The 23,557-nt window shown below is 35.0% G+C and overlaps 1 protein-coding gene across 1 annotated transcript in view; it reads left to right on the forward strand.

Moving 5' to 3' along the window:
• LOC127877881 (dimethyladenosine transferase 1, mitochondrial-like) overlaps positions 1–22,480 on the forward strand; it is a 48,374-nt gene extending 25,894 nt beyond the window's left edge. The window contains exons 4-5 of the mRNA XM_052424197.1: positions 89–242; positions 19,624–22,480. Coding sequence (XP_052280157.1) covers positions 89–242; positions 19,624–19,891 — 422 coding nt within the window. The 3' untranslated portion in view covers positions 19,892–22,480. The remainder of the gene's footprint in view (positions 1–88; positions 243–19,623) is intronic.
• Positions 22,481–23,557: the final 1,077 nt, after the last annotated feature.

Raw genomic sequence — 23,557 nt, forward strand, 5'->3', positions numbered from 1 at the left:
GGAGTATCACCCATCTCCAACAGTTTCTTGTAAAATTATTTTCCTTCACATTTTTCTCCTTATTGAATGGCTCATTTTGATCCATAAGGCAGTGCGTTTGTTCCTGCCCCAGACGTAGATGTAGGACTGGTTCATTTTGTTCCTAAGAAGAAGCCAATCATAGATCTGCCCTACAGGTTGGTCACCAAGGTTACCAGAACAGTCTTCCATCATCGACAGAAACAGTTGAAGAACAATCTGAAGTAAGGCTACCAGTTTGACCTGCAGCTGCATTAAATGTAGTTAACAACTGATTGAATACTTGATAGGAAAAAAACTGATATGCAACTCAATTAATTGCTGCCTTTGTTGTTTTTTTTGTAGAAAATTGTCAGATGGAATTGTTTTAAATTTATCATACTGTGAATCTACATGATTGATATTTATGCCCCCCTTCGAAGAAGAGGGGGTATATTGTTTGCACATGTCGGTCCGTCCGTCTGTTTGTCCGTCCTCCAGATGGTTTCCGGATGATAACTCAAGAACGCTTACGCCTAGGATCATGGTACATTGATCATGACTGGCAGATGACCCCTATTGATTTTGAGGTCACTAGGTCAAAGGTCAAGGTCACAGTGACTCGTTCTTGGATGCAGTTTAGGACCACATTTGCAGATTATATTATGTACTGGTGTGGTGGGGTCTCCGTCCCCACCAGATGGTTTCCGGATGATAACTCAAGAACGCTTACGCCTAGGATCATGAAACTTCATAGGTACATTGATCATGACTGGCAGATGACCCCTATTGATTTTCAGGTCACTAGGTAAAAAGTCAAGGTCACAGTGACTCGAAAGAGTAAAATAGTTTCTGGATGGTAACTCAAGAATGCTTACGCCTAGGATCATGAAACTTCATAGGTACATTGATCATGACTGGCAGATGACCCCTATTGATTTTCAGGTCACTTGATCAAAGGTCAAGGTCACAGTGACAAAAAACGTAATCACACATTGGCTGCCACTACAACTGACAGCCCATATGGGGGGCATGCATGTTTTACAAACAGCCCTTGTTTGATTTAAGAATTAGAAATTCAAAATTGGTAATTGCCATTATCAAATTATTAAGTATAATGAGTAATCCTGCAGCAGCGCTTTTTCTCACCATTTTTGGACATGGTGCATTTTAGTGAATTAAAGGGAATTTTAGCATCAATTTACTTTGGGAAAAAATTATTGCTTGATTTAAAACAAAAAGCTCTTGAAAAAATTGTAGATCAATGATATTACACATTCAATCTGTACTAAACAGCTCTATTTCCAAATATCTAAAGGTAAAATCATCAATTCGGAATTTTTGGACTGGATTTGGGATTTTTTCCTATTGGGAATTTCACCAAATAATGGCTGTAATATATGCCAAATTTTTTTCAGTTCTCCATTGGGTAAAAAACATTATTTACATTCAGGCATATTTGTTTTTACCTAAACAGTGCTTGTGTTTAGAGTTAATTCCTATGAACTAGATTGAATAAACCATTGCCTGACACTCAAACTTCAGAGAATTATTGTAAAGAGTAAATTTACCTTTTTTAGCTCACCTGAGCACAACGTGCTCATGGTGAGCTTTTGTGATCGCCTTTTGTCTGTCGTCCGTTGTGCGACGTCAACATTTGCCTTGTTCACTCCCAAGAGGCCACATTCAGGGGTGGCGAAATCTCAAAAAACTATACTTGTCCACGGACAACCATTTAGGAAATTTAACTTGTCCGTTGCTGAACTACACTTGTCCGTCCGTTAATGTTTATATAAATTATTAACGCATTTATTGATTAATGTAAAACAATGTGGAATATACCAAAACGAGTATGATTTGCTAGTTTTGTTTATAGTTGTATTTCAATAGTACATTCATTATAGCAGTATATTATAAACAATACAAAGACTTTCTAAAACTTTAGATCTTGCAATGCTAGTGTTATTAAAACATGTGTTGAACATAAGTACATCGTAATCTTAACAAATTAAACTAGTCCAATATGTCGACCTCATCAGACTGAGGCTCTGCGCCGCTACTGGTAGCAATTTGATTATCATCAACTGGTAACCATTGAAAATCTGTGAGCCAAGTTTCTTGAAAAGTTCTGGTGCGTTTACTTAGATCATATTTTTTATCATAATCTTTCCTAATTTTTTTGGAGGTGGACTGCTCAAAGCTTTGGGTTTCTGCTCCGTTGTTGAAGATTTAAAAAAATTAAATATTCCATTTTTACCATTAAAGTCGTCTTAAATAACAAGGTAGACCGTGTTTTGATTATCTTACTTTGATACTTTTTATTTCCGTCTGATTGTAAAAATAAAGAAACCAGTCTGTACACTGTCTAACAGTCGGGCCAAATGTTTAAAATGTGGCATGCTCCTGGTCTCTTATAGAATAAGGGAGATCACTGCGTAGGAGAGTGCCCGTATTTTAGCTTGATTGCTCCGCAAATAGCACTGGCAATATAATCGCATGTCAACATCCGGTTTTGTAAAACTTAATTACGGCTTTAATACAATGTATTTTTTTGTATACCTGGACCCGACTTTTAAAAAACTTGTTGTCCACGGACAACTTAATTGAAAAAAATCAGTTGCCCAGACAAGCAAATGTACGACTCGGGCAACTCGGACATTTGATTTCGCCACCCCTGACATTTATTCTCCAATCTTTATGAAATTTTGTCAGAAGATTGGTTTCAATGATATATTGGATGAGTTCGAAAAAGGTTACGTTTGCTTGAAAAACATATTTTTTACATTTGAGTAACTGGAGTTTTCCACTCTCCATAAATTGTGTTCTTAGATTAAGGGGGGTAGCAGATTTCTTTATATGTATTGTAACGCCTGCCTTGTAATTGTTTACTTTGTTTTTATTCTTACAATAATAATTCGTGAAATTACAAAATAACATATAAATTTATTAATGATAGATCAGGTTAATTTTCATTGTATGATAATTGACATGACGCCTTATCTATGATCGCTCCGCCCACTCGGGCGCACTCGTTAGCAACGACCTGTCCGCCATTTTCTAGACAAGCTACATGTTTAGGTTCTCTTTTATTCCAACGAGTTTCTTTTGTTTTCCTCTTTAAAAAAACGATTTAAATGGTTAAACGGTGTCAATGGGGATTGTGTAACTCGGACAATCGATATCCTGAAAGATTAGTTGGTGACATTTAATTGATATCGTTTCCAAAGCCGAAAAGAGATCTTGAGAAGTGTAAGAGATGTATAAATACATGCGGTCGTCACCACAAACAACTGAACGTCAACACTGTCAAAGACAATTATAATATATTTTTATCGGATATACTAGCAGATTTAAATAGTTTATGTAATCGATCTGATTATCACATAATATTTCACTTTAAAAAAAATAGTTTTATCAGTTACTAGGTCAGAAGCGAGGTTCATCTGCATTACTTAAAGAGAAATAAAACCCAGCATGAAGCCTAATTCATGCTGTGCTATATTTCTCCGATAGTAATGCACTTAATTGACATCATACATGTTATTTGAAGGTGACGTGTGATATATTATCTTATTAACGGTATCTACACATTTGTACTCATGTGGTGTCACCAATAAACGCTTATAATCCACACAAGGAGCTCGAATGCCTAGATCTCATTTTTTAAACGAGTTTCGTTTATTTTGTTCGGATTAAAAAACGGAAATGAAATATGGCAAAAACGGTGTAAAAAGGGTTAATGCAACTCCGACATTTGGTATCCAGAAGGTTAAGTTAGATGAATTAAATTTGTACCATTTCCAACGCGGCAATGCGGTCTAAACAAGAGCGAGTGGAAGCTTTAAGAATTACCGAGATCCCCTTTATAGAACATTAATTTATTTCACAAACTTGAAATGTCATATAAGCAATAACTAAGCATTATTAAGTATGTATTATGTTACATGTGCATGTAAAATAATTGAGAATTTTGGTTCCCAATTTGTGTAACTTTACGAAATCCCCGTTAAAAATCGCGTTTCTGTGTGTGTCAGAAACAAGTTAAAACCATTGTGTTATTATTTTAATAAAGACGTATCGATAATTGCTATTTTAAAAGAGTTATTATTACTGATATTAGTTAACCAATAAATGCGGTAACTTCGGAGAAGTCGGTACCTGCGCGAGCGTCTGATATTTGTAGCCTTATTAATTTATAATAGCCTGACCGTATTCCATTTCGTACAACGCTAATTTTATATCAGACAATGTCCAAACTTACTGTGTTGTTTTTGCGCTTTAAATTATAGTGATTGATAAATGCCCCATGAGCAATGTTTAATATGATTAATATCACTTTTATACACAATAACATGTGGGATTGAGGTACCCACCCGGCGTCAGAAACTTCACCGAATTCCCAGTTATAAAGCGCTATTTCGTGTCAAATACACGGGTAGGGGGAATGTTTCGGTAATAATTTTGTTAATAACACTGGTAAATACCGGTGAAGTGTTAATTTATTGCAAATACCACCATTACACGTAATAACGGGTTCGATTTCGGTAAGCGCGCAAGCGTTTGAGAGCGTGTTTAATGTACCGATTTACCCGTTATAAATAGCTGATGTTCTCTTTAATCGCATATTTTTTGCATTTGCAGAATAACTTAATGGCATCAACCCCTTTACAAGTGTAATATGGTGTTAAACAAGTCCATAAAATCATCCGGAATGTCGCGTAAATCTATATGCAGTCTATAGGCAAAGAAGCCATTTTGGTGTTAGCTTGTCTAGGTTTTCTTCCCGCTGAGCCACGTGATTAAGTGGGCGGAGCGATCACTGATAAGGCGTCATGTCAATTCATAAGAAATGAAATAAATGCTTTAAACACTCTGTAAGTGCAGATAGTTTACATAATGTGGTCAGTGATGATCTTTGATCAGTGCTTATCTTTACCTGGATGCTAAGAATAGCAGTGCTCTCATTTGATTGGATGTTTACCTATGTTACTATGCCTGCTACACTTCAGAATCAGGGGACTGGCACATTGTTGACCTCTCCCATAAGAACTATTCAACCAAAACATCTGGGTATACATGTGAAAGACTAATGCTAGACCCCCTGGCTCTAAGTTGAAAGAGTTAGTCCACTAATTGAAAGATTGGGGTTAGTGAATTACTAATCTGCCAGACCTGTTTAATGTAGCAATTGTTAGTTTTATCATGGAGGTGAGTTTAATGTTCAAAGTTGAAATTTCACCATGTAAAAGTGACTTAGCAGGGCTTGACACTTACTTTTTTTACCTACTGACCCAAAGGACCACCAGCTTTCAGAAATTACTGGTCCTCCAAGATTTCAAGTGGTCCAACAATTTCTCTGTTATTTTACTTAAATTTCAACTTACTTTCCAGACTATCAACAATGTATTGTGCATTTATAAAAAGAAAACTATACTATCTACTAAATTATCTCAATATCCCTTTCATATTTTTTCTGTACTTCAAGCTTCTCGTCATTAGTTTTAGGTTTTTAGGCGTAGGTTCAACCACCCCCGGAATGAAATTCCACATCTCAAAAACTTGTAATCTTGAAAATACGCACCTTTACTCTCCCGCAATATCAAAACATTATTTGGCGCCCTCCAGTTTAAATTCTCACTGTAAACAAAGTATATTCTGATGGTATTAAGATCGATAAAATGCTGATTATTGCTGCTTTTTCATAATAATAAATACCATTTTGTTCATTTCCCAATCCGAATGATTATGTTATGTTAATTTGTGTATCGATCACAGCGAAGTCCGAAGCAGGGCTCCCGCTACCGTTCGCCAGATTCGCCAATGGCAAAAATTTAGCAAATTCTGCGAATAAAATAATCGTTTTTGCGAAAACGTCCGGCGAACGATTTTTATCAGGAAAAAATCGTTCAAAACAAAAAATCGTTCGCCGGACATTTTCGCCAAACGATTATTTTCTTGACAAATGCCATCCCAGATAGTAAACTCTTTCAGCTGTAGACTGTGCTTTAATACATCGCTGTGTTATTGACCCGAAAAATTGATACGCAGTCTGCATTAACACCTGTCAGAACCAGATATCGAGACAAAGGAAACTGACTGTTGTGAAACAAAACAATGGTGTAACCGTTGATCTTATTGGCTTAAATAAACAATTACATCTGATTAAAGATTGCTGCCAAATTCAATCAATTTGAGTAAAAGCCGTATCAACTTAGTCACACAATGGCACGCGCTGTAACTAAACGAAACATGCCGATACATTTTCCACCAGCGCAATATTCTGGTAATATAATCATGAATGAAAGTTGCGGATCTGATCGACAAAACAGCCGAAAGTTATTTTTATGTGCGGAACTTCACATAAAATAGTACCCAAGAAAAATAATATTCATTGTATAAATCTTTGCTTAAACCGTGTTAGAATTGAAATAATTCGTGTACTTTATAGTTTGTTGTTGAATAACCCATGACCGGAAAATTAGATGCGTGGTTTCAAATGCTTCACACTCGTGATTTAATCCCTACGCATCTAAACTATCGGCCGTGGGTTATTTGACAACAAACTTGACCGTACAAGAATTATTTCTTAATTATTTTGTTGAGTTATGGTCAGTAGCCAACCTATGCGCAGACTTTTGTTTGGTTCAGTGCATGTTTGTAAGCTATTATCGAGTCGACAACGATTTAAAACATCGGTATAGACTAACATAGATTTAAGAATATTGACTTCGGCGAAGACATTTTCTGGAGCCATTTGCGGATCGCAAATCAATTTTTTGATGCGACAACAGGTTTTTGTCATTTGGGCATCTAGAAAAAATTGAAAATTCCAATGATTGCTATTTTTATCCCGGTCTCGAGTCGGCCCATTAAAAAATGATGAAATTATCGGTTTATTATGAACATATGAAGTTGTTTTATTGATGAAAACGGCTTTCCAACAGTATTTCACAATAAGCTGGCCAGGATTTTTAACTGGTCCGACAGATCAACCAAATTTCTAGTTTCACTGGTCCTCCCTATTTTTTACTGACCCCGGGTCAACAGACCACCATTAGTGTCGAGCCATGGACTTAGTCTTATTTTTCTCTAAATGGAAATTTTGAATTAATGATTTACTGTGTTTCACTAACTGGGAATGTTAAGTTAATGGTGTTTGTTTAGTTCTTTCATCTAAGTGCAATTATTAGTTAATTTGTGATTACTAAGGCAAAGTGAATTAGTATTTTTTTCTCTAAGGTCAGAATTTTTTATTAAAATGATTTTCGGACCCGCCGACTCCGATTTTTAACGAAACCCCCCCCCCCCCCCCCCCCCTAAAAAAAAATAGAGATTTTTTTCGGATGTCAAAAGGTGGCTTTTAAACACGAAACGCTTGCCGGGTTTTAGAAAAAGTCAAATGAAATCCTGAATGAAATCGATTTGTAAGTAAATGTTTTATTTATTCTTTACAATTTTTATAAAATTGATAGTATTAAAATGACTAAAAATTATTATGAAAGAAATACAAAAAGAACGATTTTAATTTAACACTGTTAATAACAGGTGCTCAAAATGCGATACCCATTTACGCCTATGAAATTTAAACCTTCCATATTTTACGCACAAATACGGTAATATTTTTTAGAATAAAATTGTATGTGTTGTTTAATGCAATTGTAGTGAAGAATTTGTGCATATAATATGTGTTTTTTCGTTATTTTCAATGGGTACAAAACTTCGGTTTTGTTCCGAACTGGTTCGTACCAAACAAAAATCTCAAAATCAACAGTTTTTAAAACAATTTCAAACCATGAATGTCCAAATAAAATAGTCAAGTTTATGGGGGTTATTATTGGATTAACGACTCCTTTATGGCATATGTTATCCTGGGATTAACTGTCACGAAGATCAATAATTCTAACGATTATAATATTAGGGACGCTATTTCTTTAATCAATACCATGACAAAACACTGTTAACTTGTTTCAACAGGCATTTGTGAGCATTTATGTTTAACAGTTCCTTTATTATAATGTTCTGGGAACGATATATTTTAATTAAGATGCCAACTATTTCTGAAATCAAAAGTAGGTCGTTTACTCGATGTACTATATTTCGGATATGTTAAAATTTGGATATAAAGATAGTGATATTTTTGTGTTGATTTGTTGTATATAGTTTGTAAAAATATGTTTTGTGTTTTTTCAGACAACAAGAATGGATGGTGGCAATTATCCTGGCTCTTTCTGTCAAGAAATAGATGTGAAAAATATTCATTTAATTGAACCTGGAAATCAGCCACCACAGCTAACAGAAAACCTTTTAACAATAGGTGTTGTTTTAGAATTTGTGAAATTTAATAATAAACAGAAGTTGATGTATATCATGTCCAAATGACCAAATGAACTGTTTAACAATTTGAATTGAGATGCTTTATTTTCTGATGTTTGATTTATTTTTCCTTTCAGATGATGTATATTTGTGTGATTCTAGGTTTTAATAAATAATGCTGAAACATTTATGCAGCATACTGTTACATTAATTATTAAATTAGTTTGAATTTTAAAAATATCTTAACTGGTTCAAAAGTTATGCAATTTTGTCACTTGTCCATAATAAACATTTTTGGGTGATTTTTTTGCTGAGCATTTTGGTCATAGTATCCGTGCGTTTTGTGGACTTCCTGCGTGGAACAAAATAACTTTTTCATAATTTGCTATCATTTGAATTTATTTTTTGCTTTAATTGAACTGCACATCAAGACATACAATCTAATTATGATCATTTTGCACATCAACATGTTTAAAGAAAATCACTGTGGTTGCTTAGTAAAAAGAACTTCATACCATAACATTTTTAAAATGAGTGCATATTTGGTCACCCATCTTTTTTTGAGCTGATGATATCTTGGATTAGTTCGAAAATGGTTTTGGATGCTTTAAAAACATGGCCACAAGGGGCGGGGCATTTTTCCTTATATAGCTATATATGGCTATAGTAAAATATTGTTAACACTCTAGAGGCCACATTTAGTGTCCAATCTTCATGAAATTTGATCAGAAGATTGGTCTCAATGATATCTTGGATAAGTTTGAAAATTATTATGTTTGCTTGAAAAAAATGGCTTCCAAGGGGCGGGGAATTTTTCCTTATATGGCTATAGTAAAATCTTGTTAACACTCTAGAGGCCACATTTACTGTCCGATCTTCATGAAACTTGGTCAGAAGATTTATCCTGATAATATCTTGGACGACTTAAAAAATGCCGGTTGGTTGAAAAACATGGCTGCCAGGGGGCGGGGCATTTTTCGTTATATGGCTATAGTAAAACTTTGTTAACACTCTAGAGGCCACATTTATTTTCCGATCTTAGTGAAACTTGGTCAGAAGATTTGTCTCAATAATATCTTGTTAACTCAGGTGAGCTTTTGGGCCTTTCAGGCCCTCTTGTTTTTTGTTTTTTTTCCGTCCTCCTACCAGACACTTTTAGAGAAAAAAAATCCGAAAATCATTTTATTTTAAAATTCTGGCCTAAGTGAAAATATTGAGTTAGTGATTTAATAAAGAACAGGACTTAGTAAATTTATGCATCAACAAGTTAGTGTTTTTAATAAGTGAGGAGTGAATTTATTAAATGACAAATGTCGGCTAATCTTTTAATTAAAGTGACTTGGTGTGTTGTGATTAACGCAAGTTATAAGTGATTAATCAAAGCCAAAGAAATGGATTTAAACTGTTTGTTTTCTGAAAGTGTCTTACATTAGACTTAAGTGAATAATACAATGAAAGTGAGTTCTTAATTATTTGTTCAGTGAAGTGAATTGAGTGAATTCAGTTATAGTGATTACGGGTGTTTGTTTATCCTAGTGCTTTATACAGGCATTTGCCTCATACTGAACACAAACTGTTGACCTAGTATAGACATGAAAGTGTATAATTGTTTTCGAAACCTTGTTTTAACTATGATTAAATTTTGAAAGTTTATGAACTGTATTTCTATATGAATTGTTTGTATTGTTTGCATTATTGCTTAAGCAGGCTGTCAAGCGGTCATACTTTTTCCTACTTTTTCCTACTATTTCCTACTTTTTCATCAGGATCCTACTTTTTCCTATTTTTTTTACCAAATCTTCCTACTATTCCTACTTTTTCATTTTCAATTGAGAATTATTTTTTTTAAGAGTTTATTTAGTAAACTTGCTGGATGAATGAATCAATGGCATGACTGTATCCCTGTTAATGTGCATTCATCTAGATGAGACCTGACAACCCATGCTGACTGTCTGCTAGCACCTCTTCAGGAAGCATGCATAAATATTTATTTCTTATGTAACTTTTGAAAATATTGACATTTTTTTTTAAGTAACAATAGTGCCTTGTTTACTTCCTTAGCATTTGTACACTGCAGACTTCACATACCTTACACAGTTCCCAGTGATGCAAGAGCTGAGGGCACCCATTGTTTATTCCAGTTTTATTTTGTCTCTATTGACAACAATTTGACCAAACCTTATGCATATTTACATGATATTGCTGTTTGGAATGTAGAGATATAGAGATACATGTATTGTATGAGTGGTTATGAAATATGGAATTTATTACACAAGTTATTGGAAAAAGATAAAACTTAAGAGTTTTCATCATTTACAAATATAATGTAATAAATTCTGTATTACATGACAACAGATATGATGTTCTATTAATATCAAAGGTACATCATGTTTAGTAATTAAAGATAAATGCACAGAGCCTAAATGTCCTGATACATTTTTATGCTCCCGGTAGGGTGGCATATAGCAGTTGTACTGTCAGTCCGTTTGTCTGTCTGTCTGTCTGTCTGTGTGTCTGTCCGAAAACTTTAATATGGGCCATAACTTTTGTAATATTGAAGATAGCAACTTGATATTTGGCATGCATGTGTATATCATGGAGCTGAACATTTTGAGTGGTGAAAGGTGCAGGTCATCCTTCAAGGTCAAAAGTAAAAAAGTACAATCCAAGGGAAGTAATAAGCTTTAAAAGGGAGATATTTTCTAAACCTGCCAAATGATATATTGAAATTTTATTTCAAAGCGGCGCAATAGTGGGTATTGTGTTTCTGACAAACACAATTCTTGTCTAATGATGCCATAGCTAGTAAGGTAACTTCAAGGTGTTACAGCGTAGTATTAAAATTATTTAACGGCATTATTACACTCCGGCGAAGTAATCAATAATGTAAAAACCATTATTTGAAACTGGAATAAACAATGTAGTGCAACTGTTTCATTGCCCAATCAATGATGTCATAAAAGATGTCAGGTGATAAGGTCCTATCTCCAGTTGCATAATCTGCTCTGCAATGACCAGTCATTTTGAACGTAACTTAAGTTATTATAACTGCACCCTATTGTCAATTTAAAGGTTTCGCAATGTAGCTGTAGCAGAGCATTGACACTGCTTTATATACTAGTATTAATCTTGAACAACAAGTCGGTGTATCACTAAATAAATTTGGTCTTCTGCTTAAGGATATAACATGCACAATATATTACCATTTTTATATCCATACACAGAAGACCTCTAACCACTTATTTGATGATACACCAAAATGAACAGCATCTAATTACATGTATACTTCTTTATCAGGGTAGTTTTGCTTGAAACTTAATTATCATAGATACACCATAAGTGCTAAAATGCCTAGTGGGAAAACAAAGTTTAACCCTTCATGGATGGAAAAGTTGGACAACAGTGGAAAAACACTTGGATCATGGTGCAAGAGAGATACCGGCAATGAGTTTGCAAGAGATTGTACTGTCTAAATGAAGTCCATCTTGTTGTAATTCTGCTAATCAACTGATAAGTCATGCAGATGGATAAAAACACAAGGAAAACATGAAATACATGCATGATAATTCACAAAAGCGTGGAAGTGCCCCAAAGCCAAGCAGCTCTCAGGGTGGTGGGGATAAATCTTATCTGTATGCAAGTACAACCATCACACAAGGAACAGATACAAAAGGCAGAAATCTTCTGGGCCCTTAAGTTAGCTTCAAGTGGGTATCCATACAGAACATGTGATGGCACTCCTGCTCTGTTTCAAGCTATGTTTCCTGGACCTGTGTCTAAAAGATTAGTATTATGTATTCCTACTTTTGAGGGAAAAGTTCCTACTTTTTCCTACTTTTTTCCTACTTTTCTTGCAAAAGTAGTTCCTATTTTTTCCTACTTTTTGAAAAAAGGTCACTTGACAGCCTGCTTAAGTAATATGATTATAGGTGCTACCTAATTTACGGGCAAAAGCTTTTTAAGTAATTACCGGAATAAACCCCCTTCGGAAGAAACCCCCTTCCCTAAAAACGGCATAGTGGAAGAAACCCCCTTTCACATTTTGCATACGCGGAAGAAACCCCCTCGCTAGTTTTGCATAGGCGGAACAAACCCCCTTCGAGTTTTCAGACAGGCGGAATAAACCCCCTTCGTGTTTTCAGAGAGGCGGAATAAACCCCCTTCCTAAGTGTTAAGTCTTTCCCGCAGAGGTAGTAAAATGCCGACTCGAACGATTCCCCAATACATCCGTTTCAACCCGACTCTATTACTGCATGCTTGATACTTTTCAAGTTTATATTAATTTCCCGATAATCCCTATATAACATTTTTAAAGCACTTTGTGGTAAATATTAACGATAAAAGCTCTCAATAATTTCTTTAACACAAACCTTGCCATTTTTTCTCTTGTATCAAAAAAAATTCGGCATAAGTGACTATCTATAGACTTGATGAAATATTCCCTCCGAACATGCATCAATCCCCTGACTAGTTGTGTGCTTGTTACAACGCTTAATACACCCACGCTTTCTACGCTGCATAATTGTCGCGCCCTTTTTATTGAGAAAAAGAGTCAACACAAAATAGAATTTGCACTGCAAAAATATTTCAACGTTGCGGTAACATTTACATTCGGAAGTGTGTTTCGTATTAAAAACTCGTTAACACCAACTTACGGAAGTGTGATTCGGATTTACAGTAAAGAAATGTACCGGCCGTTTTTTCACAAGTTGTTAATGAAGTTGTTAATGATACACACTTAATATTCAATCTGTGAAACTCAAACATCGCTATCATGATAATTGAGTAAAGGTGCGAAAATCTGATTAAAGGAGTGTACCGGCCGTTTGTTCACGAGCTGTGAAGAATTAATCAAGAAGGTAATAAAACAAATAATGTATGAATAGGGGAAAGAATTATTATTGAAGGATAAAATAGACAAAAATAGAATGAAATATATTAACATTTATGTACAAAGATCAAGCAAGCATATACTAGAAAACATTAAACAAATTGTTGTTGCAAAAAAGGACACGCATTTCATGATAAAACAGGCATATATTTACATTTATTTACAAACATCTCAAACAAGCATATATTAAAAAGCAATATAAAATTTGTTGTTGAAAAAAGACACACATTTATTAACGATTAACAGGCATATATTTACATTTATTTACAAAGATCAAATCATTCCCTAAAATCACACAATTATAGCCGAATGCTAATGTAATTAAACAAAACTGTACATAACTTCACACGAGCCGCAAAGGCGATGATCAAGACACAACTTCTCATCATTATCTACAATAGTCGGTACATTAAAGGACCTTTTATATAATTAAATGAAGGTGCGAAAATCTATTTCCAAACTGTTATGTGCTGAGTAAAGAGGTGTACCGGCCGTATGTTCACAAGTTGTTAATGATGAGATGCTCGTGTGAATTTGTCTTGCACTCGTATCAGTGAGATTATACCATTTTATATGCGTTAACTTGTACTAGATTGATAAAAATAATAAAAACACAAAATTAGCGCCCAGAGCCGATAGTGACGAAGATATTTCGTACATATTTTTTCCTTCAATAAACGAAGCATTCGTCTTAAAAAAAATATAATCATGCAATCATGCTTCCCGGGAACTTTCTGAAAATGAAAGTGAATTTCTGTAAACAATTACCGTGCGTTTGAATGTAACTTAATCGTCTGGAAGGGGGTTTGTTCCGCTTTGGAAGGGGGTTTCTTCCGCCTATGCAAAACTCGCGAGGGGGTTTCTTCCGCCTATGCAAAACTAGCGAGGGTGTTTCTCCCGCGTATGCAAACTATGAAAGGGGGTTTCTTCCGCCCTGCCGTTTTTAGCGAAGGTGGTTTCTTCCGTACACCTTTTTAAGTTTTTTTGATAACCATGTATTTTTAATAAATATATGGACATGATTGTGTTCAAAATATGATAATTGTTGCAATAATTGAGTAATGCATCCAAAAAAATCAATCTTAAAACGAGTTACATGTTCCAAGCTTAAAGATCTAGCATCTTATTTTTTTTTTTCTAGCCACAGGAATTTATAGCTGGTTCGGTGTCTGTGGTATAGTGGATGGGGTGTCTGCTACATGTAACTGGCTTAGTCACTGGGAGGTCTCTGTATTGATCCTTTAAGTGGGAGCATTCTTTAGATAACCCTAAAAACATACTATGGCGTACCATTTGGGTTGAAAGTCAAGAAGACCTACACGTTAAAAAGAGAAATGTACGTCGAAGTACAATAATTGTACGTCGACATGAATACACTTCGAAGTATATATTTGTACGTCAAAGTACAATTTGTACTTCGACATACATGTTTGTACTTCTACATACACATTTTCTGAACAGCCAATCAAAACACTAGTCTCTTGAGCCGCTTTTCCTTCAGATTTATTCATAATAAATGTTTAAAATCTCTTTTTTAGTTGAACAAAATGAATAAAAATATCAGAATGGCAAAAAAACAACACATAGAAGTTTCAAATATTCAATGCATTGACGTAGATTATATACAAATTTGAAGAAGATTCAATTGTAACCTTTTTAAAATTAAAATTATTCAGCATATTGTGTGTATGAAATGATCATGCGGGGCGGAGTATCACGACCGTCCAGCGTATTACTGTGTAGGAAATTCCCAACGCAGCGATTTTCCTCCTTCTTTATAAAGTACTGGTAAACGGTACTTTCCCAATCGAGCGAAATTTCCCAAATTACCAATCGGCATCTGAAAAAATCCCAATCGGCGTCCGAATTTTTTCTCAAAACGATCGAAAGTTTCGTAACAAAACCCAACATTCGGCAAGCGAACAAAGAAAATCGTATAGTTGTGTGTAACCACGCGCTCGATTAATTTCGGGTTTTATTATTCAGCGCATGCAATCAATAGAGTCGTTACTGTTTCCGGTTCTTTTGTCAGGCAGCAGGGTACTGTTTTACGTCGGTTTGTAACCTTGCCTCTGTGGAAAGGGTGTTCAGTCTAATGAACAATCTTTGCAGGAACGATCGGAACCGTCTATCACAGGACACATTGACAGCACTAATGATGCTGTGCAGAGAGGGATGCCAGCAACTGATAGATGATCAAACATCAAAGATTGTTGAAATTTTCAACAAAATGAAAGACAGAGACATTGCTTTACAAGAGATTAAAACAACTTGTAATTGATTTTGTGTGTTCTTTATAATATTTTGTTATTTATATCAACTTTATTACTTAATGGTCATTAAGGCATGCCTGCAAATGATTATTTAATGGGTATGTTCAATTTAGTATGAACTGTATGATGTATTCAATAAGACCCAAACTTCACGACGCGATTTTCCCAATTTAAGGATTTCACGACTCGATTTTCCCCAATTTTTAGGTTTTCACGACTCAATTTTTCCCAATTGGACCTGTACGGGTACTTTTCCCAATTGGACAAGGAAAATCGCTGCAACGGTAACCAGTTACCAAGCATTAATGGGATAAATAATGTATTATAACTCCCCGTTGGTCGTATTTTGTGATAACCATAACTAGCATAAGTCAGAGGTTAATTCCGCCACGCCAGGTCAATAAATACGCACAATATCTATGAGTTAGCCGTCGATAGTCGCATAATTTGGTATAAATTATAATAATAATAATGTTTAATAAATACGCACAATATCTATGAGTAAGCGGTCGATAGTCGCATAATTCGGTATAAATAATAATAATGTTCAATGTCAAAAATCTCTAAAAGCAACAGACGTAAGGTGTCTTCTGATTGGCTAACACTCAAGGGTCGGTGAAAATTGTACGTCGAAGTACATTTCTCGTTCTACTTAGTAGGTCTTGTACTCTTTCGACGTCATGGTACGTCATATAGACACTAAGTACTGGTCCTACCCAGGAAACAGTTTGTTTCATCAAATGTCTCAATTCAACTTGACAGCTTGCTAAAGCAGTTGCATTAAGCATACAGTACACTGATTTAACATAATCAAAATCATGTGATGTGTCAAATCAATTTTGATTGACAAATTTGACAGGATTTTTTTTTAATCCAATAAGTTTTAGACTGTCAAATAACACACACTACGTATTGAAAGCCATACCTGAAGCTTTCGTCTGTATATCACTGACTTCATCAGAAGAATGATTTCTACTGTTGGGAAATGTTAACACCACTAATTGTCTTCTTATTTATTATCAATGTATAATTATGTGTAACAGCATAACAACATACTTGATTCGCAATTAAAATATTTAATAAATACAGGTATCTTGCAGGTTTCTAATTTTCTTTCGCAAACTATTGTTGAATAGTTTAAATTTTGTCGCCACTAAAAAACTAGCCATTTTGTAGCAATTCTAATATCACAGTCTAAACTGCATACACTTATCTCTATAGGTAGTTACAATTTGAATGCAAATATTAGAATGCATCATGTTATATCATCAATATTTTTTTTTATTTAAACATTCAAATAACACATAACACAGTACATATATAAAAAGGTATGTGGTATTGTGTGGAGATACAAAACACCTCACATCATTTATTTGCACATAAAATAATAGTTACAAATAAGTAAAACTGAAACACTGTCATCAACCTACATTTCAAGAATATTCACTTATATGAAATTACAAAGTGGTGTTATTGTATTACAGTTTACTAAATTAACATTGCTGGTTTTGTACTAGCCATAAAACATTTATCATTCATGGATTAACAAGTAACAACCAATTTATTAATTACACAATAGAACAGAAATCATATTAATTGCATTATGCATTTACTAAACAAGCTATTTGCTACTGTTTAGAATTACGCTATCTTACTAAATATGATCACAGGTACTTAGTGCTTTTACATACTTGTGGTAAGTTTTGTATTACTAGTTTGACAATTATTGGCAGACACTTGTCGATATACAGACTTAATTTGCATGGGAACTTTAATATTTTTTCAGCATAATTGCCTTCAAATTGTTAATTTAACAACCCTTTGACATTGTTTGCACATCTGATCTTATTATACCATAGCTGATTTTTGTTTATATATAGACAGATATAGACTTTTCAAAGTTCTATAAAAGTTCACACATGTTCCATCCAAGTAAACCAACAGAACCAATAAAGACCACCACAGATAATAACTGTGTATATAGCTTGGAAATTTTGATAGTTTAGGAATCCCTCCTTTGTTGATTTCTATAAACCAAAACTGTCAGTTTTGCTGGATAGAATGGCATGTATGATGCCCAGCTCTTGCCTTCGCAGAACAGCTTCTAAAAACGGAAAACCAACAAATATCTTAAAATTTGATCAATAATGCAGACAATTTATAAATGTCTTGTTTTTGTTGATTTCGAATCTGGGAGATTTTTTACGTAAGATTGTGGTACGAACATCCAACGGTATCGGATTTTGTGGTTTTAGGCATGAACTTATTATAGTGATATGTAACCATTATGGGATTTCGGTAAAGTGCGAGCAGACGAGGTGTTAATACGTTAAAAATGAAAACGAAAAGACTAAAAAGTTAGATCGGAATATCTTTAAATTTTGTGAATAAATGTGTTTCTGGTGGATAACAACGACAACTTGCCAGAATATTGCTCATGATTACACGTAAAACTTCTTTCTGAGACATTGTGTACACACCGGTCTTACTGAAAATAACGAAGTGACGTCACCATCTATGTAAAGAATGCTTTCTGAGAGCGAATGGAAAATGCGTCACATATTCTGACAAATAAACAGTAGGGTGTCGTTATTGAAATACCGCGAGAATACTGGAAGAATAGAGATGCCAACTATAATGTTTAAAACAATTAATTTTTTAACAAGCGTTTGTGTTTTGTCGGGATAATAATAACAATAAGATATCGAAAAGATCAAAGCAAATAAATTCGACAGAAATCTGAGATTCGGCAATATATGAAAGACGGGTTATGTTCACCTAAATTGTGTTTGGTAAAGACTGTCACTATATGTAGTGAACCAGTCTTCGGCTTATACCCACTGAAGAAGAGCAATCAGGGGAGATAATTTAGTAATGACTTAATTCTAGAACGGTTGCGAAGAAAAACAAATAATGCGAGAATATTTAGTGCGATTCGCTACACAATTATGATGTCATTGATATAACTTTTCCTGAGGTATGTATTTACACGTGATTTAGCATATGTCAAAGTGTTTTTGATTTGTTAAAGTTTATAAATAGCATCGCGAAAATATATGTCGCGTGGCAAATTTTTTTGAGACATATCCATATGTGTTATTCCTATGTAATTTTATGTCTAAATTCCCATATGTATGAACGGTCAACGCCCGCTTCGCGGGCTTTTGCCCGTATAAATGATGAATGTTTGGAAAGAATAAAAAATAGTTTAGTCACATTGTTGTTGAAGAACAGGTCATTTCTTTTTATCTCAGGTGAGCGACTTTGGGCCTTTCAGGCCCTCTTGTCTAAAATTTTGTTTATCTAAATCACTGGGTCTGTGTTGTAAAAGATCTGATGACATGTTATCATCAGTGTTTTTTTTTCACCATTTTGGGAATGGGTTGGGTCCCTTTTAATTGGGAAATTTCGCGTGTTTTGACTAAAATTGGGAAATTAGTGTTGTTGCTGTTTTGCCAAGAAATGCTTCAAATTGAGAATAGAAATGTTTTTCCTATGTTTTTCAATATTTTTTTAATAAGGTTGAACTGATATGGCTGGATGCAAGATGAACAAAATGTTAAAACTATAAAAAAGGATTGTTGGAAACCTTCAATTGGGAATTGTTAGGTCCCATTTGGGAAAAATATATACTTTTTCCATGGGGCCAAATACGGGAACCGATTTTATAAGAAAAGAACCCACTGTATAGTTATTCACAGTTTGATCCAGAAATAAAGGAAAAGCAAACAATATATAATGTCACATTATAAAATTACTGAAATCAAACAATAATCGTTGCTGGCAGTTTTGCATTTGTATACAGTGATATTTTTTTCCCAATTGGGAAAAGTACTGGTACTAGCCCAATTTGGAAAAATATTGCACAAAGAAACTGAATTGGGAAAATTTGCGTTGTGAAGTCTTCATATTGGGAAATTGGTGTAATTGACCTCTTGCCTCCGAATACTTTAAATTGATAACTAAGTGTTGTCAAGTTGTCAATGTTATATCTTAGTTTCCAGCCATTTGTAGTTTTTTCCTAATTGGGAAAGTACTGTTTTCCGGTACTTTATAACGGAGGAAAAAATTCACTGGTATAAATAACACAGTTTTATAGATATGCTTTTTAATATTTAATAAGACACATCTATTGATTCCCTGTTGTAGAGCATTATTCCCAGATGACCAGCAAAACTTAGTGGATGCCATGATTGGCGACGCTGACATCGACCCGGGCAGACGTCCAATCAGCATCACCAACGAGGAGTTTAAACGTCTGTGTGTAGCTTACAGCAGAATCTGCGACCGCCTTCCTTACATACTGAATTATGACTATCGAAATCCTTCTTCTAAGAAAAACTATCTATCCATTAGGGCTGTAGAGGAGGAATTAAATAGTGTAGAGTTACAAAGAGAACAGAGTAAAACATTTTGAAAGTGATGTTCCAGTAATTTACTGTTATACTGTTTGGTGCTATAACAATTATGAAAAGGGGTTATATTCTGCTCAACAGTATTTTCAACAGGTGTTTTTTTATGATGGACAGATATTTTACACAGGACTTTGTGCAAAACATGTTAAGGTAAGATACTGGAAATACTTTGAAATGACCAACATGCGAAAAAGATGTCAAGGTAAGATACTGGAAATCCTTTGACATTACCAACCGTTATATTTTATAAATAACCTTAGCTGTTCACTGCCCACTAAGCATGTATTTAGAAGTATTTGTATGCTTCCTGAAAGGAGAAGCGTATAGTTGCCGCATTTTCTGTCCGTCTGACTTCCTATATGACGATGTTCAATTCCAGTTGGTTGGAATAATCTACAAAAAAAGTGGCATGAAATCTCACAACATTTCAGTATTAATTACATAATTACATAACAAAGGCGGAGGGACACAGAATTGGGATTGTTTGTCAGTCAGTCTGTCTGTCACAAAATATATTTTTAGTGGGTGATATCTATCCAACACATTATTTAAGGTTGCATTACAGCTTTTAATACATATTATTTATTAAAAATCTATTTAAACAAACATTAAACGGAGGAATTTGTTATACAATCCAAACAATTGTTCAAATTCATTATGGCCTTTATAGACCAGTACTTACACACTGGTAATATACCATGTCTGATGACAAATTTCCTTTCAACATCTTGTAATTCGTCTCGTAACTGCCACACAAATGGTAATGGGGGTATAAAAACTAAGTGTGAAGTTAATGTGTACTGCCAGAAATCTAAGATTATTTGTAGGAGTATATGTGTATATATATATATATATATATATATATATAATAGAAGTCACTTTGTCTGTCGGTCGGTCTGTCCCGAAATTTCATCCGATCTTCACCAAACTTGGTCACAAGTTGTATCTTGATGATGTTTAGGTCAAGTTTGAATATGGGTCATGCCGGGTCAAAAACTAGGTCACTCGGTCACTTAGTGTGTTTTAAACTGAAAGTTTGTCCGGACCATAACTATGTCATTTATCGTTAGTTTTTAAAATAACTTTGTACAATTGTTCACCATCATGGGACGGTGTGTCGCATGAAAAAAGTACGTCGATATCTCCAAGGTCAAGGTCACACTTGAAGTTCAAGGGTCAAATGCTTGTCCGGACCATTACTTTATCATTTATTGTGATATTTTAAAATCATTTGGCACATTTGTACTTCATCATGGGATGGTGTGTTGCGCGAAAGAATTACATCAATATCTCGAAGGTCAAGGTCACACCTTGAGTTCAAAGATTAAAAATGGCCATAAATGAGCTTGTCTGGGCAATAACTATGTCGTTCATTGTGAGATTTTAAAATCATTTGGCACATTTGTTCACCATCATAGGACGGTGTGTCGCGCGAAAGAATTACGCCGATATCTCCAAGGTCAAGGTTACACTTTGAGTTCAATGGTAAAAAATGGCCATAAATGAGCTTGTCCGGGCCATTACTATGTCATTCATTGTGAGATTTTAAAATCATTTTGCATATTTGTTCACCATCATAGGACGGTGTGTCGCGCGAAAGAATAACGTCGATATTTCCAAGGTCAAGGTCACACTGTGAGTTCAAAGGTCAAAAATGGCCATAAATGATCTTGTCCGGGCCATAACTATGTCATTTATTGTGAGATTTTAAAAATACCTGGTATATTTGTTCACAATCATTGGACGATGTGTCATGCGAAAGAATTATGTCGATAACTCCAAGGTCTAGGTCACACATGGAGTTCAAAAGTAAAAAAATGGCCATAAATTTGGACGGCATGTCATGCAAAAGAATTCAAGAGTTCAAAGGTGTTATGGCCATAAATGATAATGGCATTTTAATTCTTAAAAATTGCCATAAATTTGATTCTCTTGTTTTGTGAAGACAGCATGCAAAATAGTCGTGTGTCAATGCGGCACATGGGGGTATACGTCACGTCTGTGACAAAGCTCTAGTTCATTCTCCTTGAAGGCCATGACACATCCTGGTTACCATCTATCTGACTATGCCACAACCACATGGTCATAAATGGCCACAGTGCCCAGGCTTGACAGGGCACCCACAGTGCCCAGGCTTGACAGGGCACTTTTGAGATGCTCCAACTCGATGTTCTCATAGTCTTCTTTTAAGTCTACTGTTTTCCGTTTCTTCTTTTTAGGTCCTTTCATCATGAAAAAATAGCTCCCATTTAACCTCCTCGTCATGGTCTTTGTGTTTTACTCCCTTCCTCGCAGACTGCCACAGATTTTGCTTGTCATCTTCATTCATTTGTTCGAATCATTCTGCAAGCTGTTTCCTGTTCCTTTTAACAGTTTAGTGGTGACGCAAAGATGCATTCGGCCGTCTCTGTTGAATGTTGTCAAGATCCCCGAAATGGTGCTCGCTAGATAAATTTGTTAAACATGCAAATGCAGTTCTTTAAAGTGTTGCGATTTCTTGTTCGCCACTAAACTGACCATTGGGAAGAAAGTCTACTAGTTGTTTTTATGTGGCTCTTTCAACGAAATATAATTATATAATAATGCGGTCATTGTGATCTTTTTTCATCACTATTTTCTCCATTATATTTATAAGAATGTATGGATACAAATAATGACATTCAAACAATGTTTATCCGGTAATTATGGACCAAATTGGCAGAGTTGCATTCACACATGTTAATCCCTTTTATCAAAACACCGCAGTCAACACACACTAGGTCAGTAGACATGCTAAGCGTGTTTTTATAACGCCCAACAAAAAATCCAGTTTTGTCAAGATGTTCTCTTTAATCAGTATACACGGCAATAACTGTTACAATAATGACTTAACTTAAAGACTGTAACGATAAACATAAACGTCTAACATTATCGATGTCCATAGTTACATTGCTCATGTCCCACCCATTAATTTTTCGAGCCATTTTCCTACCAACCGATGTAAATGGTGCCTTTTCTTATCATCTGAACTACTATGGGACCAAATTAAACGAGGCAAAATATCAATCCATATAATATGGACATCATGGAAAGCTGTCTTGAGATAACGTAATCCCAAGTGAATGAGACGAAAGGTAGCCAGCTGAGGTGAAGTCATGTTGTTCCCCCTTGAATGGAGGAAAATGTATTTGGGTGCCGACAAGAACACCACTCCCAGCTGGAGGCTGTGCTGGAAATCAGACCATTTCATACCCAGGACACCACACCAGCTAACAGTGAGGTTCGGGCCGATCTCCAGACAACGCTCTTGTGCATAAACCCCAGCCCAGTGTAAAATAGAGTCGCAAATCATCCAGATATATGAGAACAAAGTAATATACAAATGTATACAAATATAAAACCAACACAAAACAAAGTGTTAGATAATTTGATCACAATATCTTAATTACAGAAGTGTGAACATGATACTGGTTGCTTTCTTATGTAGGTTTGGAAGACCCCAGAATGCCATCTACCCAGTACCCGGATTTTGAAAAATTCCAACCACATGACAAAATCTAGCCTAATATCTCTGCTTACCCTCAAATGATGGTGAGGCTTAGTAAAACCACATATGCTATGAATAAGCTGTCTGCAAAATTGACATCCTAATAACTCAATATCTTCCAATCTAACAGGAAGTAGTCGAA

The sequence above is a fragment of the Dreissena polymorpha genome, chromosome 4 (genome assembly GCF_020536995.1).
Source record: "Dreissena polymorpha isolate Duluth1 chromosome 4, UMN_Dpol_1.0, whole genome shotgun sequence".
Classification (NCBI taxonomy): Eukaryota; Metazoa; Mollusca; class Bivalvia; order Myida; family Dreissenidae; genus Dreissena; species Dreissena polymorpha.